General features: G+C 41.4%; 1 protein-coding gene across 2 annotated transcripts in view; it reads right to left on the minus strand.

Annotated features, from left to right (window-relative positions):
- NADK2 (NAD kinase 2, mitochondrial) overlaps positions 1–26,282 on the minus strand; it is a gene marked incomplete at both ends in the record, with an annotated part of 34,106 nt that overhangs the window by 6,726 nt on the left and 1,098 nt on the right. Inside the window, 6 exons of one of the 2 annotated variants that reach the window (XM_082497824.1) lie at positions 1,545–1,623; positions 2,638–2,774; positions 7,359–7,442; positions 8,784–8,865; positions 10,375–10,463; positions 10,817–10,905. In XM_082497824.1, coding sequence (XP_082353950.1) covers positions 1,545–1,623; positions 2,638–2,774; positions 7,359–7,442; positions 8,784–8,865; positions 10,375–10,463; positions 10,817–10,905 — 560 coding nt within the window. Of the gene's footprint in view, positions 1–1,544; positions 1,624–2,637; positions 2,775–7,358; positions 7,443–8,783; positions 8,866–10,374; positions 10,464–10,816; positions 10,906–26,282 lie in introns of those variants that run through there. The other variant, XM_082497825.1, reaches the window with a different exon arrangement.

Below are 26,282 nucleotides of genomic sequence, written 5' to 3' on the forward strand. Positions count from 1 at the left end.
AATGTTTCAGCATGAATCGACTAGGAATACACCTCGAATATTTGGTGTCAAAGAGTTTAGACTCTTAGCAACTGAGGGCATTTTGTATATTCACTCTTTGAGAAGATGGGAAGATGAAAGAACTGGAAGCAAATTAAGAACACAGGTGCACAGCTTGATTCAGTTTAAGATAATTTTTGCAAGTTGGGTATGAAAGGTTTTTTTTTTTCTCTTCAATTTCCTTCTTTACACACACAATAAGACCTTGGAAGAAGTACCTAGAGTCATTTTGTTTTAATATACAGCAGACTCGTGCATCTGAAGCTCACAGAAGATTCATTTGTGTGACATCATTATTTAAGTCTTAAAGTGTAAGGCCCTGTTTACACAATATTTATTACTAGAGATTTGTTCCTACAGGGGTTGTGTTCCTCAATGCTTCTCAAATATGCTAGAACCAAAGAGCACAATGTATTTGTGACACTCAGAAGTAGAGGGCTATTATAAAGTGTTGCAAAGCAGCTTTGTGTTCCTCTATCACGGTATGTTAAAGAAACTTCTTAGAATCTTGATTAAATTAGGTTTGCTTTAGTAGAGAGCAAAGTTTATATCTCTTTGAGACTAATTCCTTCTGGCAGTCTGAGGTTGCAGCCTAGATGGAAGATAAAGCGCACATGGAACATATATACTGTTTCCAGCAGCAATCACAGTGTCCCAGGCACTGTACAAACACAAGAAGATGGTACACACTAAAGTGTTTGTTGGGTTTTGGTGGTGTTTGTTTGGTTTTTTTTTTAAGATACAGAATAAAAGGAAAAGGGACGTAAAATACAAGTAAAAGTTTGGCCAAATCCTGACTAAGGATCACGCCTTAACTCCTTTCCTACAGCCCCAATCACATTCCCCACACCCTTCTTGTTATCATTTGGCTGGCAGAAATGCATTGATCTCCAGGACAGAAAGGACAGTCAAAGGTATCCTGGAAAATGCAGTACTAGAATTTGATACAAACCTGTTTCTTAAAACAAGGAAATAAGTGTTTTCCTACAATAACAAAGCTTCTGCCAAAGGCAGGCTGATACCTTTGTCTCTAATGACGGAGTGGCAGGGAAAGGAGTACTTGGTCATGCTAAATGCTATTTCTGCTTGGTCATGCTAAAAGCTTATGAAAAGATACTTAAGAAGAGATGCAGGGGAGGAGGCTGTTTAAGGACAGGCATTTAAACCTTCAACCTGCTGTAAAGTTGGCAACTGAAGGCATTTGGTTACGTCAGAACTAACTGGGAAAGAAGTAAAACAATGAAGAGGAAAGAAAACAGCCAGGAATAATGAAAGGTGAAAGAATGGTCAGACAGGAATGTGGAAAACCAGAAATTAACATCACTGCACTTACATCTCTGAAAATACACTTTGTAATCAGCAATAATACAATTAGCGTTATACATTCATGGACTAGAACTGAAATCTGACAAGAAAGATATGTCATCAATGATTGTCCATTCTAACGTCACAAAAAGAAATTAAGTCAATTGCGCCTTGCTACAGCAACAAACAATTAAACATACCTGGATGAAAGAGATTCCCCAATGAAGACCTCATTGAGTGCTCTCACTGGTAAAAGATGTGGACCAGAAATGTCAGATCCTGCAGATATTGAATATAACAAACTTGAATCATGGCCTGAGAACCCAAGTTTCAAAAACAATTCACAACTCATTGGAGGACATACTCTGCTGCCTCAGTTGGTATTCCAGACCTAGTTCCCCATTTTGTTCAAGGACTCAATTTTTTACTGATTTAGTCTGTAGCCAGTCACTGTCCTTTACTGGAGATTACAAATATTTGAACCAAGGTCAATAAAGCAATGACACCTATGTTCAGACATTGCTTTCCCTGAAAACTCATGGGCAACCAAACAGATTGAAGTCTTCTATTCAGTCAGTCACTCTTCCAGCCCAGTTAAATTCACTGACAGTGACTTAACAGATAATTTGAATAAAGTTCAAAGAATTAGACTTTATACCACAGAGTAATTAAGAGGGATTAACAAATTGTTCACGTTAACTAAGGACTTCTCAGCGAGGAAATGCAGTGCTAGATGCAGTTTAAGGATAGAATCATGCACCTTCAATCCATCATAAAGAAAACAGTTGAAGGTGTCTGATGACTAAAGAATTACCCAGGGAGAGATTCTCACTTCTAATTTCTCATTTGCTTGTTGGCAGTCTGTGACCAGCTTTTTCAGTCAGGAAGTAACCTACCACAAGGGCATGCACACACACATGCACATTTAGCATGGAGCAGCTAAACAATAGAAAAATGTTCATGTGGTAACCCCAAGTGTCTACAGTAACCCTAAGAGACCGCATTTTAAAAGAGCTCAGGTATTTTATCAGCAGATAATACTATTTAAAACATCTCCAAATTTACTGTTAATACTGAAAACTGGTTCAAAGTGTACAGTCCAGAATAAACATACAGAAACAAAAAATACTACCTTCTAAAAAACCTTAATCCAGCTTTTCAGATAATGAGACCTGTCTCTTCCTGCCTCTTAAATACAGCAACCAGACTTCAAATACTTCAAGTGTTACAAATCTTTATCTGCTCCTCCAAGTTATAGCAAAGTGATTACATTCTTGTCAGATTTTAACCTACTTTGATCCTGGAATCTTTCATTTATGTGAGCCCTGCTGTGTTGCTCTTGGCTTAGCTGCTGTTCGTGTAAATCTACAGGGGTTGGGTTGATACCGGTTCCTTCAAGATACAGTCGGATTCTTTGCCGCCACTGCCACCTTAGAGAGGAGAAAGAAATTGGTATCAGTAGCTGAAATATTCATTACAGAATTAGATAGGATCAGAGAGTCTTCACTCTCAAAGCAGAGCATTTTAAGATTAAAAGTTAAATATATTCAAAGACACATTTCAAGTTTTATAGCTTCCACTATAATTTCTAAATTTTGCAAGCTAATCATACTAAAATGTAAATACTTTACACTTGCCAATTTGCTATCTAATGTTTTTTGTAAGTGTAAAATAAGAGGACACCAGCCAAAAGTAATCTACAAACATCTATAATGTTATCTATAATAATAACAACTCATCTTTTCTGGCATGTGATCCTAACTTCCGAATTCATGACTGATGCAATGATTTGGAGAACAACAAGCTCTCAGGAATTTATACAGCAATACACGCTGTATTTTTACCACCTTTTGTTTGTATTTGTACATGTCCAGAAAAGCAGCTCTGTCCACCCCTTTATACATAAGGGCCACAAGTATCCTCTCATTTTATGAATCTCTCCTAGCCTAGAAACTTTAGGGTGCTTAAGTAGAATTCAAATGAAGAAAGAAGTGAAGGCATTCGTCTTTAAGCTGTTACAAGATTCAGATTTTTTATTTTTTGCAAGAGGAGGTATCAATTCCTTTTTCCTCTTACAATTTAGAGATTACATAAAACAAAACAGTAATAGTAGTTTTGATTAAGAAAGCAAATCACAATGGATTGTTACGAGCACATCTTTTCCCAGTTCATATTGTTGATATCTTGGTGGCAGTAACCAACTTACGTTTCCTGAAATTACAGCAAGGAAGATTTACTCTTTATATGAGTACATTACTAATTTTTCCCCATTGTCATCCTTGTAGAGCCCCAACTTTGATGTCTTCAAGAAACTGCTTGCGGAGATCCCGTGGACTAGAGGTCTGGAAGGCAAAAGGGCTCAAGAAAGCTGGTTGGTATTCAAAGACCACTTCCTCCAAGCTCAGGATCGATGCATCACAAAGAGCAAGAAATTGGCCAAGGGATGCAGGAGGCCTGCCTGGTTGAGCAGGGAGCTTCTGAAAAAGCTCAAGTGGAAGAAGGAAGTTTACACTCAGTGGAAGAATGGCCTAACCCCTTGGGAAGATTACAAGAATGCTGCCCGAGTGTGCAGGGATGAAACAAGGAAAGCCAAGGCTGCCTTGGAACTAAACCTGGCAAGGAATATCAAGCTCAACAGCAAGGCCTTCTTCAGGTATACTGGAGGCAAAAGGATGACCAGAGAAGCTGTGGGCCCACTGTTGAATGAGACAGGAGCCATGGTGACGGAGGATGCGGAGAAGGCGGAGTTATTGAATGCCTTCTTTGCGTCGGTCTTTACTACCTGGCCGAGCCCTCAGGAGTCCCAGGCCTTGGAGAAAGTAACGGGGAAAGAGGAAGACTTCCCCTGGGTTAAGGAGGATCAAGTGAGGCACCAATTAGGTCAATTAGATATTCACAAGTCCATGGGTCCTGATGGGATGCACCCAAGAGTGCTGAGGGAGCTGGCAGAGGTCATTGCTGGGCCACTCTCCACCATCTTTGAAAGGTCCTGGAGAACAGGTGAGGTGCCTGAGGACTGGAGGAAAGCCAGTGTCACTCTGGTCTTCAAAAAGGGCAAGAAGAAGGACCCGGGGAACTACAGGCTGGTCAGCCTTACCTCCATCCCTGGAAAGATGATGGAACAGCTTCTTCTGGGTGTCATCTCAAGGCACGTGGAGGAAGAGAAGGCTATCAGAAGTACTCAGCATGGATTCACCAAGGGGAAATCATGCCTGACTAATCTGATAGCCTTCTATGATGGTGTGACTGGATGGATAAATGAGGGAAGAGCAGTAGATGTGGTCTGCCTTGACTTCAGCAAGGCGTTCGACACGGTCTCCCACAGCATCCTCATAGGGAAGCTTAGGAAAAGTGGGTTAGATGAATGGACAGCAAGGTGGATAGAAAACTGGTTGCAAGACAGAGCTCAGAGGGTTGTGGTTAGGGGTGCAGAGTCTAGTTGGAGGTCAGTGACGAGTGGTGTTCCCCAGGGGTCAGTACTGGGTCCAGTCCTGTTCAATACGTTCATCAACGACTTGGATGAGGGGATAGAGTGCACCCTCAGCAAGTTTGCTGATGATACAAAGCTGGGAGGGGTGGCTGACACACCAGAAGGCTGTGCTGCCATACAGAGAGACCTGGACAGGTTGGAGAGTTGGGTGGAGAGGAATCTTATGAAATTCAATAAGGGTAAGTGTAGGGTACTGCACCTGGGGAGGAATAACCCCATGCAGCAGTACAGGTTGGGGGCTGACCTGCTGGAGAGCAGCTCTGTAGAAAGAGACCTGGGAGTCCTGGTGGACAACAGGATGACCATGAGCCAGCAATGTGCCCTTGTGGCCAAGAAGGCCAATGGCATCCTGGGGTGCATCAAGAAGAGTGTGGCCAGCAGGCCGAGGGAGGTCATTCTCCCCCTCTACTCTGCCTTGGTGAGGCTGCACCTGGAGTACTGTGTCCAGTTCTGGGCTCCCAAGCTCAAGAAGGACAGGGAACTGCTGGAGAGGGTGCAGCATAGGGCTACCAAGAGGATTAGGGGACTGGAACACCTCTCTTATGAAGAAAGGCTGAGGGAATTGGGTCTCTTTAGTCTGGAAAAAAGACGGTTGAGGGGGGACCTGATCCATGCGTATAAATACTGAAAGAGTGGGTGCCAGGAGGATAGGGCCAGGCTCTTTTTGGTGGTGCCCAGTGACAGGACAAGAGGTAACGGGCACAAACTCGAGTATAGGAAGTTCCACCTAAACATGAGGAGGAACTTCTTTACCTTGAGGGTGGCAGAGCACTGGAACAGGCTGCCCAGGGAGGTGGTGGAGTCTCCATCTCTGGAGACATTCAAAACCCGCCTGGACACGTTCCTGTGCAACCTGCTCTAAGGTGTCCCTGCTCTGGCAGGGGGGTTGGACTAGATGATCTCCAGAGGTCCCTTCCAACCCTATGATTCTATGATTCTGTGATTCAACACATCCTTAGTACAATTCCCTATCTGCCCTTAAATTCCAAGTATGATTTTAGTTAGTCAGGCAGACAGCATGCAATGAATATCACTATGCTTCGCTCCTAACAATACTCATGCTACAACATGTCAAAACCCCTAAAAAATTAGAAAATGGGACTGTACCTCTATTGTACCCTTATTCTGAGATCCTGTTACACCACTGACCATCAAAAAAGAAACATGGGTAGGCTGATGTAGTCTGTCCTTTGTAAATCAGTAATGTTGTTGTTTCATGGGTCTACAAGGTAAGGGCTTACACAGATTGTTGCACTAAAATGGCTGACGCTTCAAGGATAAGGAGAAAAGACAATCCCCCTTTTCCAGTCTCTGGCACCACACCATCCATATGCAAATCCAAAAGAACGAGAAGCTATCACAAATGGGCTGATCCAGTTACCCACCTATTTTAAAGTTTGGCCTTAGGGCCAAATAAATCTAAGAACTGCCAAGTGGAACACCTGCTCAGGTCCTTGCTTAGGAATATCAGTTCCTATTATTCTGGAAAAATTACCAGGGAGATCCTTTCTCACTCTGGTAAGGCTTCAGCTCCATAATGAGCAACAACAGGAGTGTCAGCAACAAAAATATGACGTGGCATCCAACAAAACACTAGAAGTGCCTAGATTATCAAGCTTTACCTAAGCAACTTAGCATGACGAAGAGTCAAAAGCTACTGTTTTCTAAGTCTCAGAATATGTGAGTTGAAAGTACCTTTTAATTTAGCAATACCTATTGAAACCCCTCCAGTTATTTCTAATCAATCCTAATGACCATATTCACCTCATTTCAGAATTTTTCTACAGCACAAATACGCTTACACTTCAAGCTACAAATTAAATATGCTGGAAGTATAAACAAAACACGATCACAATATATTTGCATGTGATGACTCATTTCTGTCTGATGGTTTACCACCACAAAAGCATTCTGGAATGTTAATACACCAAAGAACAATGTCTCTTTTTAAAAAGTTATTAAAGAACTCCTCCCTAGTCTGTCCTTTAAAATTCAGCTTGCTTCCTTCTTAATTCAAGTGAGATTCCTCTATTTTAAGAATATCGAGTATTGAAAACATTAAGCTATCTTCAGCATAAAGAAAAGCTTTGTCTTACACTAATCTGTTAACAAAATTTTAGCCACTTTACCTTAATCACCAAACCCCTAGATGCAACAGAGTGACCATTTCCTAACTGTATAGGCTTCATTAGTTTCTATTAGTATGGCCCATTACTATACTACGTATGCTTTCGAGTGTTAAAACATGTAAACCAATACACCCTTTACAAGAATGCAGTTCCTCATTTATGAATTTGCTAAGTCAGAAAAGAAAATAAACTACTGAAGGTCTTAACAAAAGTCTTTTTGCTGGAACTTGCAGTCAACTTTATCCTTTGTGTTCCAATCTCACTCTTGACCACAAACCCTTATTTCAACATGGTAAACATCTACACAGAATTCATGATTTGAGGCATTAAGATACATCAGTAAGTATTTTCCAACCAAAATATGTTTTGGAAAACCAAAGATCAGTGAATCCTACCTGAACTCACCACGATAAAGCTTCTGTAGTGCTTCAGGAAAAGAGTGTGTGTATCTCACAGGCAAGCATAAATGACCCTCCGATCTGGCAGCAAAAAAGGACAATGAAAATGACAGTATAACTATTAGGATTTGGTACCTCTAAAAAACAAAACAAAACAAACATCTCTTTCTGTTACACAAGCAAAGCTACACTTTGACCTTTATGGACGTATACTATTCTTACATAATAGCACATCACCACAATACACGCCTTTCAGCTCCTGGGGTGTATGTGTGTGATACATAGCATGTTTCTCCCACATTCCCCCTAAAAACTGGCTGTTCAGCTAGTAATCCTGCAGGAATATGTAGGTACTAATATAATTCCCGTCACCATAGTTCTAGGCAAGGATTTCAAGCTTAATAAACCTTGCAAGTTAGAAAGAAAATTTCTTCCATTTACACACAAGTTCGTGATATGAGACAGGTAAGCAACATGCCAAAGATCAAAAGAATCTCATGTCAAAGCCAGAAGACTAAACACTGCTCCCCTTTCATGAGTGATATTTGATAACTTGAAGGCACTTGTTATTCGAACCCTGCTATTCAGGCTTCATACTGTAGAATATCTGTTCACAGCATTTGAAAAGTTTTGGAAGAGGAGTGAGGTATGGAAGGAATTAAAACTTTTAGCCACCACTTTCTTACCCACCAACATTAAAGCAAATGGTCATATCAAAAGCAGAAACCTAAATCTGGAAATCTCAGCAGACAAGATCCTTGGGGAATTCTGAGTTTTACTTGCCATCCATTTGAAGGTTATACCAACCAGGCAGTACTAATACACTGTATCCACCTGCCCAAATCAATCTTATGACTAGGTGGATGCAACTTGTGTGGAGTTTATAATAGGACAACTAAATGCCATTAATTGGCTGAGGAGACTGCGTCCTCTGAGGTATGACGTGGTTTACATGAAGAAACCAGAACAAACTTGTTCATCTGAGGCCCTACTGGATTTCCAATAGGACTCACCTTCTTCACAACGAAACCAAGCTTCTGTGTGTTCTGGCACCACACTCAGTTGCTTTTGGCAAGTCTCTTTTCCTAACTCTGTTCTATACCGCCATCTCTAGCCTCAAACTTCTGGTTAGTAACACAAGTTAACTAACTGCAAGTGCTGTTACACTGGTGTGTGAAAACAGCTGTGGCAGTTTAACACAGCCACGCTTATCCAATACTACTCAACGTCTTCTCAGTTGAGACAGCATAACTCAACATGGAAGCTTTTCCAATAAAACTACAGGTTCGCTTGATATCTACAATCCACTAAAACAGACATTAACACTGCCAAATGCTACAGGCATGCCTCATGTATCATGAAAACAGATGTGTATTGTGCCTGATATTAAATAAAGCATTGCTTTCCCAAATGTGTTTTTACCTTTCTGGATCAGTATTCACTCCAATAACTGGTTTAAACTTATCAAAGACCTTACTGGCTGCCAACAACATTGTACCATCACCTACAGAAAAAGCAAACCAAAAGTTAGTTTCGCTACACATTCTAGTATCCCAAACAAAATAATCTCACGTGTACTGCAGCATTACCTCTACCTGCTTTTTTCTTAACAACCGATGAGGTAAGCTGCACAAAAATAAAATGGGACCACAAAACTATGACACCTTTCAAAGCAGAGTAGTGACAAGTGAATTAAAGATGGCAAATGTGATTGGAAAAAATACGACTTATCTGAGAGCTATAGATGTTGAGGCAACCGAATTTGGCCGAAGCAAGTTTGAAAAGAAATTTATGGAAATTCCTGTATGTTTATGAGCTGGTAAGAGAAACTCTTTAAGAAAATAAATTTAGAAAGTATCGCTAATCAAAGCCACAGAAGACAGGAAACAATACCAAATTCTACTGGGAATCACATGAAAACAAATACTTTCATTCCATCTCAGTTGTTCTCCTAGAAGGCACAATTTAAGTCTTATTTGGCCCCAAATAGGCATGCTTGGAAAAGAAGTCCGAGATTAAAACTGCTGAAGTAGAAATTTTTAAGCGTCACTGGTTTCTTCAGATACTGATATTCTTTCCTGTCTGTTAAACAGAAGGACAACTATGACCTGGATCAGTCTTTGCACCAAGATATAAGGTCTGAAAACCCAGCTGCTTGCCTCATAACCATGACAAACGTTGCCACAACCAAAGTGGTGGTTTAATCTTCAGCTTAGAGGAATTCTTTGAAATCTACAGAGTGTATTAGGGTGCTTCAGAAAGTACACATATCCCTTTCTACCCACATTGCATGGTATCCAGGGGCTAAGGGTAAAGCAGACAAGTGGGGAGGAGAGAAAGGCAGAGCAGTGGTCCTTAACTGCCACATGATTGAACATTGTGTCAGAGCCCAGCAACACACTGCAGTACTTGCAGCAAATCACAAAAAATAACACTGAATGAACTGCTGCAATCCAATGTTAAAAAAAAACAGGTTAGTTGCTCTGTTGGTTCATTTAAAAAGCTCTAATCAGTGGCACAGGCTGCTCTAAAGTTGCACACTTTTACCTGTAGTGTCCACCTAGACTCACCAGTCACTGAAATTAAGTGTGAAAGCAAGAAAGACAGTTTGAGCAAGGGGAGAAAAAGGTAGTACAGTAATCTCCACTACCTCACATACCAAAAAACAAAGAATAAGGTTTAGGGCTATGTATAATCACATGACAGCACTTCATCCTCTTTAATTGAGAACTATAGTAAATTCAACAGTTTATACTGTTTTACACAAGACAATTAAACATTTCCAAAGTGTCCATGCACCAGGATTCACTTCCTAGTGCTACAGTTTTAGATACTGGAGGTAGAAGGGGTGGTCACAACCATTGCATTTTGTCATATTTTCTGACAATTAGATAAGCAGCTTGTTTTCAAAATATGCACACCTCCAGATGCTCCACACACTGCAAAATATTTTTGAAAAATGTTATCTATGAAAACATACTGAAACAAATACTTCCCTTCCATAAAGTCGTACCTCCTGCTGATATAACAGCATCTGCCCACCGAACTGTCTCTTCATTATATTCTCGACGTTTAACAAGACGAACTTCTATCTTCTCACTCCTATAAAGTGCAGAAAAAGCCTGAATGTGTCCTATAATGCTTCTTGTCACAGCCTTCTGAAAAACTGACGTGCAATTAAGGAATAATTACAGTGATATTTGGCTTATAGTCATTTGACACTCACACAAATCCTTTACAACTTTTTCTTTTGTTTTCATGATAATAACGCAGTGTGTTAGTTAACTGAACTGAGCTAGTCCACATTACGATTGTTTCAGGAATGACTGTTCATTTGCACCATCCTGTTTTCAGTATTCCTATATTATTACAGCTTGTAACACAAAGCTTCCTTTTGTTCTAATCCATGGATATTTGCACTGTGTCTGAAATTCTCAACAGCCATATATTCTTACCGTAAACTGTCTACAACATGCTCCACGTTTTTTGTATGAATGCGATGCCGTTCCAGCAGACCAGCATAGTTAGATCCCTTCAAGGCAAGCTGTAAGACAAATTGATTTTGTAGAAGTTAATCACTACAGTAAGTGCTCTGAGTAATACAAATAGAAGCTATAAAAAACCATGTCCTTTATCTCAGTAGAGACACACACTTTTATAAGCATTCCATTAATTACATCTCTAGATACATAGCAGTCAGCTTACATTGACTAGTTCATTAAATGACTTACATGGCCACAGCAGCCAAGAATCACGGACCTGTTAAGGGCTCTACACAAATATGCAAACATGTATGCTACACTGACTTCTATGCCACTTCAGACACGTTGCTTTCCCTGAATCTGCTAAGTAATTTAAACTCTAGGTAAATCTACATAAAAGTTATACTAACTATGCACCTGTCATGTGCTAAAAGCACCCAGACAGTTAGCTAATTACCTTAAGGGTTACAACTATTGTGCTATAGAGGAAGGGGACAACAGAAAAAGCAAGAGGAATCATAACTAATAAAACAGGGATCTTTGAAATATCTAGAGCATTAACCTTCAAATTGTATTTGAGTTAGAATGGAAGACTGCCAAGTGTTGACAAAGGTGACATTTCCCCTGCGTCAAAAAAAGCTTAAGGACAATCTATCTACTACCTTTGATACTGTGCCCTGGATTGCAGACCAGATTTTTCAAATAAATTCACACCAATAACAAGACAAACAGTACTTAGCAGTTGCATTCTAGCATAATTCTTCTTGGAAGCTGGAGAATTTAAATACTTAATCTTGACACTCTTTAGACCATGGAAACATTTTGCAGTTCATATAGACAGACTCTTATAAACAGGCAGGTGAGGCCGCTGGCTGAAGATTAGATTTTTTTGCAACAGGTTTCTGTGCAAGTAATTCAGTCACCATCTGTATGCTTTCATTCTTCACTGCACTTAGTGTGCTCATCTGGAGCTGGTACTGCCAAATAAGTGTCTGCATGGCAAGCAGAAGAAAGAGGGTAAAAAGGATGTTAAGCAGAAGGGGTTTATAAATACAGTCATAACGAAAGTGATCCTGCTTTGAGCAGCAGGCTAGATTAGATGACCTCCTGAGGCTCCTTCTAGCCTGAATTATTCTGCAATTACTCTGCCATTGCTTCCTTTTCCCCCATCAGTTAAAAACTAATTACCATCCCAGAAACAGAACTTCTCCTAGTTTGTGTAGAGAAATTCATCTGTGCCAGAAGCTTTGAACAGGCACTTCCAGCAATTTATTCAAGTGCCTTTACTCAAAGTTGCACACCCTTCCAAGAGACAGTGGTGCCAGCCAGCCACATCCAATCCCATTTCCATAGAGACTCACACACCACAGAACTCCACAGCAAAGGGGAGAGGACGGGCAGGGTCTGACAATTACAGTTAACTGCAATCCAATACCCAACAAATACAATCTTCCTGCATCTGACACCTGTTGATGTCAAGAAATCCAAGCATGAGCTAAGTACAAAGACAGCCTCGGTGCTGAAGAAACTGCAGAAAAGAATGGAATTGGCTGCTCCAGAACTGCATCACTGTCCTGCTCTGTGTATTTACAATCTGTGATTAACTTGTGGGAACGAAATCTCCAAGTGGTCTTACAGCTGAGATCAGGAAACCACCTCCAACAGAGGGGCTCCTGGACTTTGCCTGGTTGCCACCAACCAGCAGACAGCAGCAGCAGACAGCAGCAGCAGCTACCAGCTGAGCTTGGTCACACACACAGATAAGCACGTGGGTGATCAGGAAACATCCAAACAAACCTTTCAGGTCATCTTTACAAAGCTTCTTAGTAGTGGTTTACCGGGATACGAGGTGTTACGTCCCATTAATTGCCTCACACACTTAAACCCTTTCTTTCTACTCCCCAGCTAGAATGCGTACCCCCGCGCTCCCCTTGCTCCTCCAGAGCCCGCGGTGTTGCACTGGGAACCCGAACGGTGCTGCTGTGGGGAGGGAAGGAGCATGCAAGCCTATGGCCAGTTACAGCACTGCCCATTGCAGGGTCTGCTGTTCGCCCCTCGTGATCCATTTGGAGCAGAAAGGAGAAAGTGGAAAGGAGAAAAGAAGGTATTCGCCTCCCACAGACAACATCTGCTGCTGAGCACCACAGGTCCAATTTGCTAGATGAGGAATTTTCAATTGCACGTTTGAAGCACAAACTGACCTTGGTTTACCACCAGAAAGAACAAGAAATCCACAGCAAATAACCTCAAAAAAACAACTGTGTTACCGAAATCAGGTTTCCCATTCATGCATCCTCTCGAAATATCTGCTGTGAATGAAACACAAGCACCTGACGAGCAGACTGCTGCTGCAGCGTACGTTTTTCAGGCTGCTGTTTCCACAGGCTATTACTTCTACACACAAGAGAAACTGCCAACTCCACCCTGCGATTTCATGCGTCTCATTTATTTGGCTTATTTATCAGGATGCAATCTTTCAACTTGGTCGAAGAAAGCCTTTCTGTCAGAATAATTACAGCTCGATGAATCTCTGTTCGACCATTTGCAGGCTTTTTGAGCCACCATCAGTGGTGAGCCTACAGCTAACATTGCACTGGCATTACCAGTAAGGAGAAGTACGGGCAATGTCATTGCTGTGGAATACAGTCTGTTCTGTAATTTAAAGTTAAGTGTTAAACTTATCAGTTTGTTCTGTAACTTAAAGGTGTGCTAAAATATTTCATCAACAGCTTCAGAAAGCAGAGGATGCTCGGTAAATAAGCTGCCAGTATGCTGATGACTGGCTGAACAATTTCCATGGATACTTCTACTCTTGCTAAAAGCAGCACTGCAGAACAGGTATGTAATACGTAGATGCCTCCTCTTTGAATTTAGCTCTATAACAAGTAAGTAGGTATCACCACGCAACAAGACAAATGAAAAGTTAGGGCCTTGAATTTAAATGGCTAAGCCACATCTACAGAGTTAATGAATCATCTCAATTTGCAAAAGGCTCCAGAGATTGAAACAGTCTGCTCACCTCTAGCCTCATCCCTCTAGCTCAGAGGTAAATAACAAGTTCATTCATCTAAGAACTCACAGAGGGTCAGCCTGCCTGAGCCAAACAACAGTCAAGTATATCAAACAGAAATGCTTATCATCAGCTGCTGTTCATTTAACTACTCCAAAGAACCAGGGAAGTGCCTACAGCACTTGTGGTCAGAGGCCACAGAATCACAGAGTGGTTGAAGTGGGAAGGGACCTCTGGAGATCACCTGGTCCAACACCCCTGCTCAAGCAGGGCCACCTGGACCTTCTTGCCCAGGACCATGACCAAAAGATCTTCACAAATGCAGCCTCCGCCACCTCCCTGGGCAACCTGTCCCTGTGCTCAGTCACCCTCACAGTGAAAAAGTGTCTCTCAATGTTCAGACAGACCTCCACATATTTCAGTTTGTGCCCACTGCCTCTGGTCCTGCCTTATATCCAGCACCTTAACGCCATACTAAAACTATGTCAAATGCTGCTTCTTAAAAGAGCTCTGCACCGAGGATAAAGAACAAGACAAACCGAGACCACCTCCTTTTTACTTTAAAAGAGCTGAAGGCAAAGATCAGACAGTCCAGTTGCTGTGTGCATGATCACCTCCCCGAAGAGCCTGGGAGGAACTTGCACTGTACAGAAAACCCCAGACTGCAGGACAGCTTGGCTCCCGAGCCCACCGATCAGACAGGCCCACCAACCCACACCAGGCTTGGGTTTTACCAACCGATCCCTCAAAAAGGCTCACAAGTTTTAGCTTCTGCATGAAGACAACTTGCAAAATCTTATTCCTTCAGAGGAAGCTCTGATTTACAATTGTCACAGTCATCCTTCCAAAAGAAAAGGGTTTGGCAGGCCACTCTCCACTTTCAACATCCAAGAGCAACTGTGACAGCCCTGAAGAGCAGACATCTCTATGCCAAGTATTGACATTCTTGGCTAAAATTTGAAAAAAATTACTACTATGACAGATCCAGACTTTATTTGGTATTTCAAGCTGTACTGAGTAGTAATTTGGTCTGAGTATCAAGTCTACCTGAAGAAAAACGGAGTTATACCAAACTCCCGATAACATTTATGCAAGTAAATTTGTATAAGGCAGTTTCTTCAGGTTTTCTTTTTTAAAATCCTCATTAAGACTTAAATGAAGTAAAATAACAGAGCTCTGATGTTTCACAGGAAAAATTTTCATCCAAAGTAATCCTACTTCATTTCACCACTAACTTTTTATGAAGTCACTTCCTTCCATGGGATAAGCAGCTATATTTGGACCATGAAACTGAAGAAAACATCAAAAAAATTAAAAAAACTAAACTAAGTGTCATGGGGTAATAATATATACTCCTGTAAGACTTACCCATACTAACACAAAAAAAACCCTAAAAAATTACAAAGAATACTAAGAAGCCTGCTGGTACAGTACAAGGAATATACTGTAAAACAGAAAACATTTAAACGTAGCAATATTCGTCCAGAAATTGCCAAGCTGTGGACTGACTTTCTAGACACGGGCTAGAAAATAAAACCACTGTTCCTACAGAGCTCAGGACTTTCAAACTGGAGTTTGCTTGGGATTTCTTGGTGTTGAAGTTGTAAAAGCCTACGTGAGGGGCCACACACAGGTCTGGAGCCCTGCACTGCAGGTTAAGTAGTTTCTTCCAGCGGTTATCTAGAAAGATCAATAAGAGCGAGGGAAATTGAAAAGTACTGATGAATAGACGTTATCGGCTATGGGTGTACAAACACACAGGAAACACAGCATTTGCTGAGTCCCACTTGCTGAGGCTCCTGGAACAGGAAAAAAATAAGGGCAAAACATACAGGAAATGTCACATCAGAGCACAAGGGTAGTCAGCTGCGGGTGGCATTAGCAGAAGTACCCAAAAGCAGAAGTATTCATGGACAGTGGGAAGAAACAAGTACAACTGTCTAGGCCTGTTAATCTGACCTCAACAGCATGCAAGACTGCAAAATAAAATGCATAAATATATACATGAGAGCTATTCCAGCTAAAAGTGCATTAGCATATGAAAACGGGGACAAACTGGCCAAAAATACATTCAGGCAGAGCTTCAGTAGTGTTCTTAAACCTCACAGCAGAGATGCAATGCAAAGCAGGCTGCCAGAAGAGCTTGCACTGGAAAACACACTCAGGTGCACAGAACGTGTTCTATGATGGAGTTATTTTTCCTTTGGAGCCTGAAAGAGAAAAGGTCAAGACAAAATGCCTAAAAAAAGCTGTTCTTGCATCTTGGCCTGATCCTTTTTTAATGAAAGGATAATTTTTCACAGAGGTCCTTTAACAGGACCTACAGTCAAGAGATATTTGCTTGATTGCCTTCCTTCCAGAGTCTTAGCTCTCACTTCTGGCAAGTGTCACCCCACTTGGTCTGAACCATGGGTCTGCTGTCCCTGAGTAGTGCTGGCCCTCCAGGAACAACGCTGTGCAACAAGGACATGGCTTCTAGCCACAAATACAGAAGCAACATGAAGCCAAGCGACATCCAAATATCCACTGTTGTGTACATATGTGGATTACGATCCTTGATTTAGAGAATGGGGAAAAGAAAAGCCATAGACAAGTCCTACTGACATACATCCATATTCTCATTATTAGGCTTATCCTGAATTCACAGCAATAACCTTCACGTTGCCTTAAACTGCCACTGCACTGGGGTGGAGCTAATGCCTTGGTGTACCAGTCAGTTGTTTTATGACTGTTGCTCATTCAGGAGTTAAACTAAATGTCTGACTAGAATTAAACAAACCAAAAAAAAAACAACCCAAAAACCCCACATAAATCTAGAAATGATTACTCTCTCAAATTTCCACAATGGACTTGCCCACACATGCACCCCAGCAGGAACACAAGAACAGATCACTGTTTTCCAATCCACCTGATTTGATTTCTACAGGAAGAACCACCAAACAAATGGATTTAAACAGCAACAGCTAAACGGAGGAGTTTGAATTTTAACCCAAAGAGGAAAATACTATGACCACTATGGGTATAATCATCTAACCATTTCTCAGCAGAACACAGCACTATTAAAAGTCCTCTATTTTCAGAAATTGTCTGTCTAGATTAACCACATCTACAGGTATAGACAAAGTGCTCTTGGGTTTGCTCTCAGTTTTAAATGAAATAAACATTTATTTAGACACGAATGTGGAAAAAAAATAATCCAAAAGTGTCAAAAGTTTTTGACTAGAAACAGCTTTGAATAGAGCACATGCTTCAAATAATATACTCCTCTTAGCTTCCGTGACAAATAAGGAACACTGACTCAAAATCTGTTTAAGTACCAACTGGCAATCTATAGCTGCATGCAAGTCACTTCCCTATGTTCTAGTATTAACTACTAGTTATGTTAAATCTTCATCTGTCATACTAAAAACAAGCCCAGTCTTCCTCACAGGTCAGGCAAACACTGAATTTTCTGATTTCTTAAAAACTCTAATCATGTATTAAGCTTTCCTATTTCATAATGTAAAAATAATCCACATACAAATAAGCAGGATTAAAGCATGAGTCATCTTCTCAATCTTAGATAATAAACTGTGTAAGACAAAAGAGATAAAAATAAACTGAGCAGTTAGCCATGGCAGAACTGGCCCAGTAGAAATCTGCATCTTGGAGACACATTTCAAGTGTTCCACAGAAAAGGGTCTGCTGGAAGGACAGCCACAGCAATCCTGAACCACAATCCTGAACCTTCAATGGATTTTCTAGCATCAGCTGGAACCGATGGGGGAGATGAATTTGGTGGTTGTGTACAACAGATGGTCAGGTCTGGATGACGCCAACTTTCACAGTAAGTATAGGACAGCATGCCCACCCTCAGCTTCTTCCAACTAGAGGAGAATTATCAAGACAAGTATCACTTATGAGCTTCAATTGCTGTATTTATACTAATGACAGTAGGTCTGTGGATGACACCAAGTTGCATGGCATGGCTGACACACTGGAGGAAAAGGATGCCATCCAGAGGGACCTGGATAGGCTGGAGAGGTGGGCCTTTGTAAACGTCATGAAGTCCAACAAGGCCAAGTACAAGGTCCTGCACATGCATTGCGGCAATCCCATGCACAAATACAGGCTGAGGGATGAAGGGACAGAGAGCAGCCCTGCCAAGGACTTGGGGGTACTGGTGGTTGAAAAGGTGGACATGAGCCAGCGATGTGTGCTCACAGCCCAAAAAGCCAACTGTATCCTGGGCTGCATCAAAAGAAGTGTGGCCAGCAGGTCGAGCGGGGGTGATTCTGCACCTCTGCCCCACTGAAACCCACCATGCAGCTCTGAGGCCTCCAACAAAAGAAGGATATGGACCTGTTGGAATGAGTCCACAAGAGGGCCAGAGGGCTGGAGCACCACTCCTATGAGGACAGGCTGAGAGAGTTGGGGTTGTTCAGCCTGGAGAAGGCTCGAGAGATACCTTACAGCAGCCTTCCAGTAATTAAAGGGGGCCTATAAGAAAGATGGAAGGGACTCTTTATCAGGGAATGTAGTGATAGGATGAGGGGTAACAGTTTTAAACTAGAAGAAAGTAGATTTAATTAGATATTAGGAAGAAATTCTTTACTGTAAGGGCAGTGAGATATTGGAATAGGTTGCACAGAGAAATTGTGGATGCCCCATCCCTGGAAGCGTTCAGCCAGGTTGGAAGCAGATTTGAGCAACCTGGTCTAGTGGAAGATGTCCCTGCCCATGGCAAGGGCGTTGGAACTAGATGATCTTTAAGGTCCCTTCCAACCCAAACCATTCTATGATTCTGTGGCTCTGCTTTCACAGAAGTTGCTTGACTTAAACTTCTCAAACTTCTTAAAAGGGGAAATGTGTTCTCCTACTTGCTTTTGCACTAGAGTCACTAAATGCAACAAGCCGCATCTTACATGGTTTTGCTAGAGAAAAACATGAGGTGGTAGGGTCACCACATTTGGAAAGAAAAATAGTCAAATTTAAGTCTTTACTGAAAAATTCCAGGCTCATTGAATCGACACTTTGTTTGGTAAGTCTCTGGCTCAACATTTTGCTAACAACAGCACAGGTTTCAGCAGAATCATGCTGGTGGTACTAGTGTTACATTTTGGGACACCCAGCTCTTTCCGGGACCTGCTGTCCAGCTCAGTCAGACTATCAGGAATGCTATGAAGCCCTCTCTGAAGTGAACCTGAGAACCAGTTTCACCAAGTATCTGCAGGTCCTGCATTAACTGCAGTGGTTTCAGGCAATTTAATAGTTAAAAAATGCAATCCACAAACTCAATGTATTGTTAACAGGACAACATTACTAACGAGCATTTGCCTTAGCTAAAGCAGCAGAGAAACCACACAGCTTCTGAAATCAAAGTCCTACTGAGAATTGGCGATACATAGGCTCAGGTTTAAGCTCCCTATAAAGCTTTAAACACTAATCAAACCTTCAATTACAAACTACTGCTGAGTTGCAAGCCACGGGCTTTAAGCCCAGTTCCTCCTCCCTCCCCAGTCTGGGTTATAGATATTATACAGGCCATTAACTTCTTGCTTATAAAAAAACATGGCAGGTTAACCGATGCAGCAGGTCAATACCAACCATAAAAGAAAGGTAGTAGGCTGGTCCTACGTGATCTGTCTACTGTTGACTGATGTACTAACAAGCTGTCAATTGCTCAGAATTGTTTCTAATATTGTTCCTGGTCATTTGCTCAGTTTCTACCAGTTTCCTACATCAGCATTTCTGCTGGAGAAGCCCAGTGGGCTACTTTAGCTAGGAATTTTTTTTTCCTTATATGTTACTGACTGTTTTCTTCAGCGACTTAATCCCCTGACTTCTGTTACATAGTCATGACACGCTCTCAAATGCTGCCTTTGTATCTGCTATAGAGCAATGATTATGAAGTGTTTTGCATATTGTAGCATTTTGTATGCCATTTCTTCTGCAGTAGCTGACTGCAAGAATTTTTTCACTTGGTAAGTGAAACTGGCAACATTATGTTCCTGAAACTTTACAGAAATGCTCTTTTGGGGCAAGAGTTTGATTTATACATGAACAAAAGTAACAATGCCATAAACTGTTTTCCAATTCTTCATCTACCACATTGAAGTATTATTTTAACCACAACTGAGGAATACATATAGTGGTTTATAATTCAAAGGCTAATGCAGAGCAAATTGTTAACTACAAACAGAGCAGTAACTACTTTCAGCACTAACAGGTTTCTACAAACCCAATGCAATCCAGGTGATTCAATCATTCAGTCTCTCATTTATTCTGCAGGACACCAACATGATGTCATAAATCACAACGACATAAGCATGTAAAAACAATTATTAAAGTCACTTCCAAAAAGCAGCCTTTTTCAGTTGTATAAAGTATCAAATGCTTGGTAAGATAGTCCATGAAGGTTAATTTAGGTACACCAAAATGCCCTACTTTTGCATGTTTTGGCTACATATGACTGAGTATACTTGAATAGTGTGCTGGAAATAACAAATGCTACGGAAAAAGGAATTTCTACGTCCCATTTATTTATTTCCATCATTTTGCACACTCCTGACAGAACAACCACCTAGAAGGAACTTTTTATAAAGCAGATGCAACTCAAGTTACCTAACATTGATGCAAGTACATCAAATTTCAAAGGTAAAGATAAACAAATGCACACTGTGGTTGTGTAACTTGAAAAACATTTACACCCATCTCAGTTTCCAGTGGAATAGCTCAAAAATTTTATTTCTGAGAAAAGTGTCTTTAGCTTTATATAATCTTGATGTACTATAACGTTACTGTGTCTTGAATTCTGTATGCTTCAAATTCAGTAGACTTGAGATGATATTTCCCCCCCCCACCCCCCCCCTTTTCAGGGTGAGGTAGAGCCAACTGCAGTCCTATCAGGTTTTTAACCACTTTATGTGGTCCCTAGAAGAACATCTACTGAAATAATTCACATAAAAAAATAGGCAGAGGTGGGTACTCTGAATTCATCAGAACAATGAAAAGCTTCACAGTACCACTTCATTCATTAAATAATTTTACATTTAATGATACGACCTTCAAATGTACCACTGTATATTTGGACCCACAAGAGAACACATATAATGTATATACACACACTTTACTGCATACATATACACATACATATATAATCCCTTAATACTTACTGCTTTTCAGAATAGCTCAACTTTCTTTAGACAACTAAACACAATTTTTGAAGAAAAAAAAGACTGATGAATTACATGATTTCAAAATTAGAAACCATTTGAACTTTGAAGTTAGCATACTACTTTTTCTTTTGCTATCTTCCATGCATCTGTAAAAATCCTAGTATTCTGAAAATATTTGAGTAACATTTCCTAAACAGTTCTAGTGGATCACAGGCATCTGAACTGAAGTGCAGATCTCTAAAACAGAAAGGTAAGAACTAAACACCTGGCTAGTTTCCAAAAGCCTACCTTGGGGTGGGGCTGTGAAATGCACAAACCTGAAACGCTACTACTTAGGAAAGGTAATTCAAAAGTGATACAAAAATGCACCTTTCCCCTGGACCTGGTGGAGTGGGTCCAGTGGAGGGACACAAAAACGGTCAGAAGGCTAGAGCACCTCTGCTATGAGGACAGGCTGAGAGTTGGGGTTGTTCAGCCTGGAGAAGAGAAAGCTCTGGGGAGACCTTATTGCGGCCTTTCAGAACTTAAGGGGGGCTTATAAGAAAGATGGGGACAGACTTTTTACAAGGGCATGTAGTGATAGGATGAGGGGTAATGGTTTTAAACTATGAATTTTACCATGAGTATGGTGAAACACTGGCACATGTTGCCCAGAGGGGTGGTAGATGCCCCATCCCTGGAAACATTCAAGGTCAGGTTAGATGGGGCTCTGAGCAACCTGGTCTAGTTGAAGCTGTCCCTGCCCATTACAGGGCGGATGGACTAGATTAAAGGTCCCTTCCAACCCAAATTATTCTACAATTTAATGTAAAAGAAGGTAAACCATTCTCTCTTGGGGGAAATGTGCTATTTCACCTGTGACTTGATAAATGATTGATCTTTTTTAATTACAGAAAAAAAATTTCTAAGAAACATGAAAACTTTAACACGTAGATTAGTTACACCTAGTGCTGGTGCTGTAAGCATCTAAATTAGGAATTGGGGAGGGGGTGTTCTTCTACACACGCACACACCACTCACCTTCCACAGTTCTGTGGGTTTTGTTTTGGTGCACAAGAACATAAGAGATCCAACTGAAGCTCTCCTACCTGCTGGGAGACACTCCCTCCCTTCCTGACCAGCCCTGTTCAGTCCGTTCTTCGTGCCCCGTGCTGAAGATGAGTTCACACTGTGCCTCTTTGAGGGGAAGTAATATGCTGCTAGCAGGTTACCTTTTCTCTACCCAGATACCAGTTTTCAAGAAAGCGATATGAACTTTACTTTTCTGAGATGAGCACCCCTGCCAATTTGTTGCAGTGGTCCAAAACAGGCAAAACTTCTTCCAAAACTCCAACTCCTTGCTCTCTCCCCACCTCCCCCCGCTCCAAATAAAGACACGTAAACCAGCCACAACAGAGTATCAGCTCTGGTCCACACTGAATCATTTTCCTCCAGTTGAGACCAAAAAGAATATAACTTTTGATGTAACAAGACATTTTCAAAGGTAATTAAAACTGCATATGAAGTGTGTTTGGACAGCTAAATCGTTGATCTTCCTCTAAATACCTTCCAGCAGTGAGAAGTCAGCAGCTGCATCTCAATCATGCTATGAAACAAAACAACAGAACTCAGGAAATGAGCTTTATCTGCTATTGGGATATTAAGTTCTCCGAGCGCTGTTGTCCTTATGTAAACTAGCTCTGCATGGGTTTGCTGAGAGTGAAATGAAGAGTCACGACATACAGTAGCCTTCAGTATTAGTTGACTGGATCATTCATTTTTATAACCAGCCATATTTAGATGCCAATCCCAATAACCAGGTCAGAGGAAATTCAAATTGCTGCCATTTGTGATAAGCAAACTGTTTGTACGGACTTAGGAAAATTACTAGTAATTTTATTTAACTTCAAGCTGGTAACTGCAAGTGTTGGAAATCCAATAGTCTCTTTAAATCTCATGAAGGCAAACAAAATTATTCCTTGTATGATTTGATGCACAGAATTTACTGATGCAACGCCTTTTTTTTTTTTTTTTTTTTTTTTTTTAAAGTGCTGGGTCATTTGGGGCCATTCTTCTTTTACGGTATTAGAAGAGAAATTTCTCATTTTTATAGGTCTCTAATTTCCTTTCTGAACTAAAGACTCTGAAAACCTCCCCCGCACAACAGCATTCAGAGTACTTAATTATGATTTTCAGAACAGTTCAGAATAAAAATAGTAATTATGATAGTCAGCTGTGTTTAGGTAGTTATAAACAGATTTAAAAGACTCATTTGTAAGTGTGTAAGAGCATCTGCCACAAGATACGTATGAACAACTACCTGGAATAAGCATGCATCACACATACACAGAGATGCAATGAAAGATTTTAATCTTTCACAGACCTACTGAACACTTCCAAGTGTTTGCCCTTGCTCTCCACCTCTCCCCGATCTGTTCTGCTCTTCTGCTGTCTGGACTGCTGCTTCACCTCTCCCGTCTCTGTTTGCACAGAGAAAGAATTCAGGAATCGTGACCTTGCAGCTTTGACTTTGCAACGTTTAACAGTGTTTGTATAGTACAACTCATTTGATGTGTCCAAAAGAAAGGCCACAGAAGTATTTAGGCCACAGCTGCTCAGGGCCTCTATTGCCCACTGGATGTGCCAGACAGCCAGCTTCAATACCGAGATATTCTGCTTCCTGGAGTATACCGTGATTTATATAGTATATCACATATATGATACACATGATGAACTGTATGATATTTAATATCTATTGGTATATGCCAATGACTCATCTTCAGCCTCCTTAAATATGGAACAAATCCCACTTAATGAGCATGTGTGCCTTTGGGCACACATTGACACACAGTGTCACTTCGGTACTAAGCAACTTACTGCATTTTCTGCTTTACTACATAAACACACTGATTGCAACAGGCAAGTTCAGGTCTGCTCTCCTGTCTTGGGCATCAGCCACAACTGCTTAAGCTCACAAAGATCATTAGTTGTGCTATACTAAAATCTGAAGCTTACAAGTAGGGATGTCAGTTATCTTCTAAGAATGTGCAAACTTCTCTTCCACCCACAACCAGTAAGCAACAAGCCCAGGTACAGCTTCTCAAATGTAAGCCTCCAACATTGCCTTGAAATGGAATTTCTGTATTTCAGCCAGCCAGTGTCTGGATGTCTGAAGGTCCATGATGGATGACAGCAGCACTGCGCTCCTCCGCTGGTCCACGGGCTCCCTCACACAGGGACGCTGCCACACCACAAGCCAGCTCCAGGGTCACCTGAGCTTGAGCCCCTGCAACATAACGCAATCCCCCTCACCACCACTCCCTTGCCCAGGTTATCTAACAGGTTACAGCATCAGATGAGCCAAACCTTTCCTGTGCACTTTTGCTTTCACTATTTGTAGCTACCCCAGCCCTGGCTCCCAGCTCCCTCTGGGCAGCTACTGGGCAGGACAGAGCTCCCATGCCAGACTCAAGACCGCTTCAAATCACAACCTTCAAGATAAACTGAGCATTATTACCCTTGGTTAGCAGCACTAGGGACTCATTGCACGCTCCAGAGCAGCATCTGGTCTCGTTTCTCAGAGACCAGCAGCCTTGGGACCAGCTTCTGAAGTCTCCCCAGGAGAAGCGGGGACACTGGAACCAGAGTGCAGCTAACCTCAGGAAGCAAAACACACCAAATTCCCAAATTGCCCCACAAAGGACGCAGCACAGAGTGGAGAAGGACACTTTGCAGCAATCACGCTGCTAAGAAGTGATCTCTGTCCACAACAGAGAGGGGGAGAGTCTCCTGAACCTTCACCTAACATAGTTACTGAGGCTGACATAAGATCAGAAAGCTTTCAGAAGAAATCTGAGACCAGAGTCACAGCAGAACATAAATACAGAAATTCTTACAGGTCAGCTAAAAAACCTGAGGAACAGGCAGTAAGGAGAATTCCTTCACCCTCCTACTTCAAAAATATAATTCTGGAAGAGCTTTTCAGCACGTCCTTGCACAAATCTTTCTATTCTCACCCATACAGCAAGAGCCTAACTTAATATTTCTAGACACATAGTTAGGCAAGTTAGCCTTGTTTACCTGGCGACACTATGAGGCTTTTTGCTGCAATTCCTCACATGGAGGTACTTTCAGGGGAAAGCTAGATTAAAAAAGCACCAGTCCTAGAATATAAATTCTAGAGTTCTCCCAAACATGGAGAATTGCCTTACACCTGTAAGCTTCTCCAAAAGAACAAACTCTAAGGTGTTTCTGCAACAACTACAATCAGACGCTGCGCGTTCACACTTACTTTGTTTAAAGTGCATCTTCAGACTGATACAGGTTACCTGTATGCAAGACATGCATTCTCATGAGATGAGAAATGGCAGCTATCACTACATTCGGTCAAGAGTGCCTGTAGGGACGTGCAACACTACAGACACAGCTCATTAGCTGATTCACTGTCCCAGTCCTGCCTGAACACAAGCAGTTAGAGGGAAAGGTGACCAAACACACCATTTTGCTTTTCTTGGGTTTAGCTGCACAGAGGACAACCCGATTCTCGACACTTAACAGCAAGAAAAGCTTCCTCAAGAGAAGCTTAAACAAAGAGAGAGAAGCAGTCTTACAGATGAGCTGTGAGAGACATTGCTTTTCCATAGCCACCATACGAAGGGAAGCAGAGGGACAACTCAGCAACAGGAACCTACAAGAGGGTGAGAATAAGAACACAGACTTATGTTTCCACGCTAAAGTTGGTGCCATATGAAATTTGACTAGAGCACTTCACAAAAAAACGCAAAAATATTTGGACAGGAATTCCACAGGAGGTGGATGACCAACTGAAGTATCAGAAAAATATAAGAACCATCTTGCTCTAGATAATGTACTTTTTGTCCTAGCACTTTACAAAGCAAGGCTATGCAACCATAGCATTTGTCCCTGCTGTTATGCATATTTGCAAGTTTAATCCAAAATTTTCAAATGAAGAGAGGTCTAAAATATTTCCAGTTGTAAAAGACCAAAGACTAGACAGACTGAAATTAATAGCCCTATTCAGAATAAAGACAGTAATACGAGCTCATGACCTGGTCTGCACAGTGCTGGCAACCAAAGTAACTCCAGCAGGTGCCACCCTTTAGCCCACGGGTGGCACATGAGCACAGGATGCAGACAGTCACAGGTTATGTGGAGGACAGGACGGGGTCACTAAGCTTGGTGGAGATGAAGCCACTAGATGCTGGGTGCACATATCAACTCTCAAAGATACCTGCTTTCCTTAGTATGCCTTCATTAATGGAACAGCCACCTG

Source organism: Vanellus vanellus (assembly GCF_965231255.1).
Source record: "Vanellus vanellus genome assembly, chromosome: Z".
Classification (NCBI taxonomy): Eukaryota; Metazoa; Chordata; class Aves; order Charadriiformes; family Charadriidae; genus Vanellus; species Vanellus vanellus.